The sequence below is a fragment of the Rosa chinensis genome, chromosome 7, assembly GCF_002994745.2.
Source record: "Rosa chinensis cultivar Old Blush chromosome 7, RchiOBHm-V2, whole genome shotgun sequence".
NCBI lineage: Eukaryota > Viridiplantae > Streptophyta > Magnoliopsida > Rosales > Rosaceae > Rosa > Rosa chinensis.
This window is the reverse complement of record NC_037094.1, coordinates 37341119-37351015: the sequence shown is the minus strand read 5'-3', so window position 1 is coordinate 37351015 and position 9897 is coordinate 37341119. Positions and strand designations below refer to the sequence as shown.

The following is a 9897-nucleotide window of genomic DNA, read 5'->3' as shown; positions in this document are numbered from 1 at the left end:
TTTTTTTTGTTTTTATTTTTATTTTTTGTGTTTGTTTTGCAAAACCCTATAACGATTTTCATGCTAAGCAAAAACTGAATTCATATTTGTGAGCCTATGCTCTGATACCAATTGTAAAAACCATATACATGCTCACAACATATGCACAAAAGGATCAAGACTTACCTTCAGCAATTACTGGCATGGATTCCATCTTATGCAGCTGCTTAACTCGATCAGTGAATATGGTCTTCTGTTTACTTACCAACTTGCTTCTCAATGGACAGAACAATATGCAAAACGTGGTAGTAATCAGGGACCAATTCATCTGTATATATATATATATATATATATGAGACTTAAACCTCAAGAAACTTCCCATTAAAGCATTCCTTGTTGGTTTAGGTTTCCTTATTAGATTCCTAATGTAACACTTCATTGTAGTCTTTCTTGCAGACTAAGAATAGGATTACTTACCTTAATGAATAGATACACTCTTTCATTAAGTTACAATATTGATTTACAGTTTGTGTCCATGTTGAACTACTTTTGACATTAAGCTAATTATCAATTTACTATATGTTAACGTGTGACAAGTCCATGTTTGATTTTAACATTATTGTTCAGCCGAAGTACTGTTGGGTCGAGAGTTCTCAAGTACACTATGCATTCAATCATTTGAGGCAAATTCAGAAAATTCTCAACCGATTGAGCAAAGTCCTTCAATGATTCAACCATCTGAGGTGAATTCTCAATCAATTGAGCAAAGTCCTCCATGATTCCAGGCATATTCTCCACCGATCCAGTCATTGGCAAAATCTCAAACAATCGAGGAAAGTCCTCTATGATTCGAGGCAAGTTCATGATTCCAGGGATGTTCTCCACGATTCCAGGCAAGGACTTGATAAAGTTCGTATCCTCCATCAATTTAGTCATCAGATCCATCATCTCACTAATCTCAGCAGGTATATGATTCATAAGATCAAGAGTGATATTCGCCAATGCTATAAGATTCTCCATCGATTCAGGATTCTTCTCTATCAAAATTCCATTCAGCAACTCCATTAGTCTAGGCATCATCTCCAACAATTCAGGCTTCGCTAACGAACTAGGTAAAAACTTCTTTAAAAATTCGGGCTTCGTCTGTATGATTTGAGACATCTTCCCCGTGAATTCAACCGCCCTCTGCATCATTTCAGGCTCCATCGATGTTAAGATCTTTTCCCTGACCTTGAGACGTGACTTGAGAGTATCCCATGCTGATAGGGGTGTGCAAAATCTACCGGTCAAATTTGAAATCAAAGAAAGAGAAAATTAAATTTGTCAGCAAATTAATAAGTCTCTCACAAAGTCAGCAAATTAATAAGTCTCTCACAAATTTTAATAGAACACTTCTCAATCTAAACTCTAAACTAAGATGCAAATTCAGATTAAAGAAATCAAGATGGAATGAACATAATTGATTCCGGCTGGATTCTGGTTTCGTTAGCTAACATAACGAACAAATTTTTTTTTTTCCCTCCTTCCTACAAATCAATTGTCCACAGTTGGTTGATTAACCATATAAAAATAATAAAATAGCAGGAATGATCAATAATTACAAATGATAACAAAGAAAAATAAGTATTTAATAATGGAAAAAAAAAGGCTTCCACCGTTTATTTATCCTTTTCGTTTTTATTTTGGCTCATGACCCCATGTAATTAAAAAAAATAAAAATAAAGAAAAGTTAAATGATATAGATAAAGACAGATAAAGTACTTCGTGGCTTGCTGAGATGCGTAATGCAGAGGATCATTCAGTATGACTTGGTTATTGCTCCCGAAGTCATAAGCAGAGGCCGGAACATGAGGGCAGTCTTCCACATACAAGTGTTGCAATGAAGGACACTCCATATCAATAGCAGCACTACCACTGTACAACATAGCAAGATTGATAATATGATAAAAGATAGTTATGCAGCCGTTTAAGGTTGCTTATATATGAGAAAAGAAACCCTAGGGCGACTAACAATGAAACCCTAAAGCCCATGGATTAAAACAAAACAAATCCAAAATAAACTAGAAAACCTAAAATAAAAAGAATCAAAACTAGCCTAAAAAAATACTAAATTACGAATCGGATAATTAAGACGATACATTTTGGCCTAAATCTGATAGGGCTCACTAAAGTGAGTCTTGAAGATCTCGTCGTTCCCATTCTGGAAAGGTATCATGCGTCTCAAACGGACATTCTGGCAAAAAGTTAGTCAAATTTGATTCAAAATCAAAACATGACTTTTCGCACGAGAAACCCGAAAAGTCCAAAACCAAATCTTCTTGAATATTTCAGCGGCTAGTAACCTGATTATGCGTGAGTTACCTATTTTCCAATCACTTTTCTTGATTCTACGCCGCTTCTTTACTTTTATGGTTTTTCGGCTAAACTGGGTCCATTCTCGTCCTACATCAAAGTTCCTCCAAACACCAAGTAGAAAAAGCATAGTTTGGCGAGAGAATCACAATTGCAAACCTTGATTCTTCAATTGCTGTTAGGAGACTGGGAGAAATAGCATCCCCTACCTCGAGATCTTGATCATCCAGGAATGTTTTAATTCCTCTCCTGTTTTGCGGTCGATCATATATTTCGGATGTGATACTCTTGCGAGTGTCAGGACCCCTAAAACTCAAAAACACATCATACTTCCACTGACGAGCTGATGATGACGGAGAGGCTGTTTTAGAGCTTGATGCCATTGAAAACGACCGAAAGAGAAAACAAAGGCAAGCAGCGAACAAAAGGAAGGAAAGAAGAAACTGCAAAAAAAAAAAAAAAAAAACCAACAAGGAAGATGGATCAGGTTCTAGGAGTGGTGGCTGATAGACGTTTTAGGAGAAGAGACTTTTGCATATTCTAGACAAAAATGAGCTTCTCTTATATAGGAAGCAAGCATCTTTGATCACCGTGTAGTAGCTCGAAGGCAAAGAGTGTATGACCTAACCTTTCGATGTACCCAACAGAAAATTAAAGATAATAATATCACAGAACCTCCAATATTATTATCTTTAATTTTATGTTCGATGTATCCAAATATCAGCCGATCTGTAATTAAAGATACATCGATGTATCCAAATATCAGTCCATTACAGATTGCCCGGTCTTGTTTGATGTTTTAGAGACCCAATTAAAAATAAGTGCACATTTTTTTAGGCTGTATTTGGATAAGGGACTCGATTGGGCGGAGATGACATTTCGCTGGGATTCCAATATAATATCGGTCCATTACAGATCGGCCGGTCTTGTTTGGTGTTTTGTAGACGAACATAAAAACAAATGCACATCTGTTAGGCGTGTGTTTTGATAAGGGACTCTATGTTGGGGGGGGGGGGGGGGGATAAGAGACTATGGGGGAGGATGATATTTCACTGTGGGATTCCAATATTCCTTGCCACATCACTATGCCAAAAAGTTAATCGCATGATTTTCTGTCGTCTGAGGCGCTGCCGTCTCTTGTGCAATCAGACGACGTAGAAACTCTGTCGTCTGATTGCACTCAGACGACAGACATGTTTTTGGTCTTCTGTTGTCTGATTGATTCCTCATGTGTACAGGTGTGTGTTATGAAGATTTCAGACGACAAAAATGTGTTACCTTATATATAAACAGACATCAGCAATCTTTATCTTCTATTGTTTAATAGTTATTTCAAAGACAGTATTCATGATATTTCTGTGGTATGAATGAACTGAATATTAAGTGTTGAGAACTTATTTGTTGTTTGTAATCAATTAGAATGACAATTATTTGTCGTCTGATATCAATTAAAACCATATTATTTGTGGTTGTATGTACCTTTGAACGACAATGATTTGTCGTCTGATATCAATTAGAAACATATTATTTGTGGTTGTATGTAACATTGATCGACAATTATTTGTCGTCTGATATCAATTAAGACCATATGATTATGTTGATATTAAGCTACTAAGATCACAGAATTTTCCTAGTCCTGTTGTTGTTTAATTAAATGGACAACATAATTTCTCATATATCTGTCTACATGGTGAAATTAAAACTACAATTTTCTGTCGTCTAAGTTGGTAAACAAGAATAGAATTTTCACATTTCTATTGTTTTCCGTTTGATCCAACAACACACTTTTGGCTTTGAGTGAGTTGTTGAATGGTAGTTCAGACGACACAATTACTGTTCATTTGGTAATCTGAAAAATCATTATGTACTGTTCATTAGGTAATCTGGAAACCCAGAAAATGTCATTTCATCATTCAGTATATATAACACAACCTGCTATGCATCAGTTCAATACAACCCATCCATGAAACAAAAGACATGATCGATAAAGACAACCCACAAACATCACAGTATCGAGCATGTAACGCAAAAAACTAGTCCCTATAGCTTTCTAATCTGGGTTATATAGGTGATGCATGTCCAAAAGCAGATATATATGAAAGAGTTAGGCACTAGCTTTCTTGAAATTGGGCAACATAATGTGCCCACTCGACCCGAACCTTTATCAATATCAATGTGTGTACATGTTGCTTGCTTTTCTGTCTCACTGCAACAACAGAAAATATGAAAGTTAATATTAATTGGAATGTATAAGAAAAAGTGTAAAATGTGATCTATCTAAACTTGAGACTGGGGATTTGGTTGTTTTTCATAATTCTAGTTAAATTTCTGTAATTTCTAAATGATCAGAATGTTGCAAATTGATTCAGCAGTACAGCTATGCAGCAAATATGCACAATAAAGCAATTAAAGTGGAAACCAGCTTCTCACTTCATTTCTGTCAAATTTTCACATAAACTCACAGATCAAGTTTACTGGGGGTACACACTCCAAGCAAGAAAGTGACACGCTACAATTTTCTACAGTCATGAACAAAGCAGATTCTAGTACTCAAATAAAAAAACTAAGGAGATTTATGATGATGCTCAAGTTGAGCTTCCAAGCACTAGTGTTCAACAAAATGCTCAAACACAAAGCAGCAAAGGATCAAGATCAAGAATCAAGGTGAGGCAATGAAAAAAATGAACCAAATCTCAATCAAAACTTGCGGAAAATTTAAATCGAGCACTGTAAGAAGAAACAAATATCTGAACATGGCCATATGATCAGTAGCACAAGCTATTTCAGCTATGATACCAACCTAAGAAGCACTGATACGGGTACGAGTATCTGGATACGATACGATCGGATACGTGGATACGGCAAATCTGAAATATAGTTGGATACGGGTACGAGAAGGATACGTCAATTAAATAATATATATATATATATATATATATATATATATATTTTATACTTATCTTCTTCCGAATCCTAACATCACTATGAGTGGCAACAACTAATATTTTTTAAAAAGGTATTAAAATATCCTTTATCCTTTTAGCATCAAACCCATAAAACCATCAGAACCATCAGATTGTCATCAAAAAAAAAAAACCAGAACCATCAGACCTTTCTAGTCGAATCGAAGCAATCAAACCCATATAACCAAAGCATCAGACCTTTCTGGTCGAATCAAAGAAATCAAACCCATAAATCCTTTCATCCTTATCCTTTTATCATCAAACCCATGAAAGCATCACACCCTTAAAACCAATCGAAGAACTTGTACCATCACAGAAGCAATCAAATTCATATGGGTAAGAAGAAGAGAGGGGAGAACGTAACGAAGCGAGCCTAATTGAAGCTCCAACCTCCAAGCTCCAGGTGAATCGAAGAAGAGGAGAAGAGAAGAACAAGTCTGATTGATCTGTAGTCTGTGACTTGCGAAGAAGATGAGAAGAGAAGTGAATGACCAAGCGGCGTATCCGGTTTATTTACATACTACGTATCCGCAAAGGATACTGACGTATCCAAACCGTATCCAATCTGGGTCCGCGTATCCGAGCGTATCCGAGCGTATCCAAGCCGTATCGTACCCGTATCCCGGATCGATACGGGATACGAGGCCAAATTGCCGTATCCGTGCATCATAGATACCAACATTGAATTTTAAGAAGAGTTTAATGAATTATGAAGAACAATATACAATTTGAGAGAAATTAAGAGAAAAGTTTCTATATTTTTCAGAATTGTTTGTTACAAATAAGCTTAGAGTTAAAGTAGAGTTTTATAGGCTGCTGGCTGCTAACCAATTAATCCACATGTTACCCCAACAGATTTCAAATAATTACAGCTAGAATCTCCTCCAGACCAAAGATAGGAACAAGAACAACACAATTCATGCAAATCCAAGATTATCAGTTTGCTATACAACATATATAGCAGGGCCTGATCATAATGGGGCTAGCAAAAGTATTTATACCTAGATTCTAGCTATAATGGCGACATATAATTGGGGCCAGCAGAAATGTTTATACCTAGATTCTAGCTCACAATAAACACAAACTAAGTTGACTTTTTGGATCCCCATGGCCCTACATTTAAAAAAAAAAAAAAAAAAAAACTTACTTCTCCACATGAGTCGGCATACATTAAAATGTTGTTACACAGCAAATTCTATAAACATTTTAACTTTTACCGTAGGGAAGAATGTTTTTCAGTGGCATGGTCATTCGACTCAAATTGTGATTACAGAACCTGAGGTGTGTAAGAAATACTAAATATAACAAAGATATATCTTTTCTGAAAAATAATGCCAAGTAGTTGTGAAGAATGAATATTAGGAGATGGACATGAACTACTGAAGGTAAAACTGGGAGAAAATTGTGAAAGCTATCCAACTCTGCCTTCCATAGAAACAGCTTAAAGTTCCAGCTGTTAATTGGTAATTCTTGCAGACAGTACTTTAGTATTGATAGCTGTGTCAATTATTTTCTAAAAGGGAACAAGTCAAGAACGAAAAAAATTTCAAGTAAATTTGCTTACTAGATGATGATAAGTGTTTCGCTTACATAGCTACCGTAATGGAAAAACTCTCAGCCGAGATGCTCCAACCACAACAAATACTAAAGACATGAACTCATCAAGTTATAAAGCCACCTTATGTTTCTTTCTCTCAGCATTGTGGTAAGACAAGTAATATAATTAATTTAGGGTCAACTAGATTGATATGGATTAGATGGCCTCTTGTTTGTCTCATAGTTCTTTGCCTGCCTTGAGTATCAAAGTTAATTATAATTATAAATGAAGAGGAAAAAGCAAAAGTTAAGTAATGGATTGAGCCAGAGAAAAAGAAAACACAATAACTAGAATTATGATTTTAACCAAACATGGCATCTGTGGTCCTAATGTTTGAACATATAGAAACTCAAATTCAATATACTTTCTCATAGGATCACTTTCATTTATGCATTATCAAATAATGAATATGATACAGGCAACCTTCAAACTGTATCTCACTCTTCATTAAGTAGATTGAATTACAGTTACTAATAATTCCAACACTAACCTGTGTTCCAAATGAATTTATGTACAGATATATAGTCTTCGAGGGGTTATCATAATCCATCCACATAAACTGAGCAACCAGAAGCTCAGTTATTGCTGGCACAATCTACAGAAACAAGATAAAAGGAAAGAGACCAAGTCAGTACATGCTAACCGGGTAGAACATTTAGAGATCAAAATTAAGTAGCCAATAAAAATCTCTTCATTCTTTGAAACAATGAATAAAAGGAAGTAAGTACCTCAATTTGTAACCAACAAAACAATATACTAATCCCAAAAAGAGCATTTAAGCATATCCATCTTGTCTTCTAACTCACGAGAATTGTAGTAAATACATAAAAACACATAAGAGGGGAATAAGAAGTAAGATTCCACTCTGACCTTGTATATTGAATACACCGAGTCATGACAGTCTTGACCAAAGGACCAAGATTCTTGTCCACAACTGATCTCTTCATTTCAGTGAGTCGGATAAAAAGGAAATAAGGAAATAAGGAAAAGAAATTAGATTGAAAGAAATTGACCTTAGAACTCTGATAAAAAACCCAAACTCTCAAGTTGTCTCTCTCTCACACCGTACTTGCTTAAAAGATCCCTCATCATCACACAAGAAAAGTCTAATTTTCTTGTCTTTTTAAACACAAGTTCTTCTAGCAACAAAGAGCACCCACAGTCCACACTCTTCCAGAAAACTTTTTTTTTTTTTTTTCATTTTTTTTTTCAGACCAAAGTGAAAAACAAACAAGCAAAATAATATATAGATAAACTAAAAGATGTAGATATACCTTCTACGGTTGCTATCAAGCAAAGAGCATGAGCAAGAGACTGCACAACTTCCTCTTTGATTCCTTCAACATAAGTTCCCTGCCCAAGAAAATATCATTTTCAATACAAAACTCATCTCTATCCAGGAGCCATATTTCAGATGATTTCTAGAGTCTAGAGTACATATATTATGCAAGTAAACTACTCCAAGTATCTATAGACTATGCCCACGGTATATCAAAATCATTAGAATACAAAGATGTAATTATGCAATCGTATTTGCACGAATGAACAAACAGAGTATAGACTATGCCCACGGTATATGAAAGAATTGACACGTCCCAATAGGAATCTAAGTCCTCAAAAACCATCAACAACACAAAAAGGAATCAACACTGCTCCATAATTTAGATTCTCTAATCTAAATTGACTACACCATATCAGTACAATCAACTCAATCGAAGCAAATATGTAGCAAACTCAATAGCCCGACAGCCCTAATTAACCATTAACATCAACTTAATAAATAATAAAAGTAAAAAAACAATGAAATTTATAATTATCAGAACTGAATTGAGCATATTGAATACGGGGTTTGCAAACCTGAGCTCATTGAAGGAGAATCGGTCCCTGGATCATCTCCTTAACGAAAACCACATGATTTTTTTCTCTCCATGGATGGGCTCTGGCTAGGCTGCTGTGGATGGCTCTCCATGTGGTGCTCCTGGTCAGACATGGCTGGCTCCAATCTCCCATGGCTGTCATAACTTCGGCAATTTGAGAACTGCACACTGCGACGGAAAGTCAAAGGAAATGATGGCTGAAGGTGAACCTCGGTGTGGATGGAGTGGGGCTCTCGGGGAGGATTAAGGTCGGTGATGGGCTTGAGGGGGCTGGTGAGGTAGAAGACGGAGAGGGATCGGATGAGGTGGGTGTATTGGGAGCCGTAGTCGAGGATGAGGACTAGGTCCGATTTCACAGCTTTTGGGTCCATGGCTTCTGCAACTGCTCTAGTTTTATACGATTCTAGGGTTGGACGAACGAGTGACCTAGAGAGTAAAGAGAAACAAAATGTGGTTGGGGTTTTTGGATTCGAGTACCCAAACGCTACATTAGTTCCTAGATTTGATGAGGGGTGATGGAGAAGGGGTGAACTGCTCGAGACTTGAGAAAGCTCAGAGTTTGACCGAATGAATGAAGTATCAGGCTTAAAGACAGAGGGCTTTCAAAGGGAAAAGAAAAGATAAAAATTAAAAAAATTTACTCCAGTATATTCAGACTAACATTTATCTGTTATCTGAATGTTCCCTTTCTTTTAACACCAGCTAGGGTTTGACCATTTTGAGAGGGTAATTGTGGAGGGAGAATTCCAAAATTTCAACATCTATATTCAGACAACAGATTTCTCTTATCACTGTTGTCTGAATATGACTACCTTCTTGGCTTCAGATGAATGAAAATTATAGGTATATTTCTATCTTGAGCTAACAACGTTATTATGTTGTCTGAATGCCACCCTTCTATTCAAAATGAAAAAAGTGTGTTTCAGTGCATATTCAGACAACAGAGATACATTTTTATGTCGTCTGAAAAACTAAGACGACAGAAAATTAGACTTCTGTCGTCTGATGTCTGTCGTATGATTAACTTTTTGGCATAGTGCATGTCCCTTTGAGGAACTCTATGGGGGAGATAACTTCTTTTTTTCCTTCTTTGTTTGCATTTTTTCACGCTTTATGAATTCATTCTTTC

The 9897-nt window shown here is 36.1% G+C and overlaps 1 protein-coding gene and 1 long non-coding RNA gene across 2 annotated transcripts; both read right to left on the bottom strand.

Annotated features, from left to right (window-relative positions):
- Positions 1–561: 561 nt before the first annotated feature.
- On the bottom strand, positions 562–2942 carry LOC112180301. The gene is made up of 3 exons (XM_024318833.2): positions 2491–2942; positions 1741–1893; positions 562–1258 (listed from the first exon to the last, which is right to left on the bottom strand). Exons 1-3 carry the CDS (start codon positions 2712–2714, stop codon positions 562–564), a joined length of 1074 nt encoding a protein of 357 aa, XP_024174601.1. The 5' UTR covers positions 2715–2942.
- Positions 2943–4171: 1229 nt separating this feature from the next.
- LOC112180544 lies at positions 4172–9358 on the bottom strand. The gene is made up of 5 exons (XR_002928350.2): positions 8749–9358; positions 8166–8244; positions 7762–7832; positions 7382–7486; positions 4172–4537 (listed from the first exon to the last, which is right to left on the bottom strand). It is a non-coding gene; the product is annotated as an uncharacterized LOC112180544 (long non-coding RNA).
- Between the last annotated feature and the right edge of the window lie 539 nt (positions 9359–9897).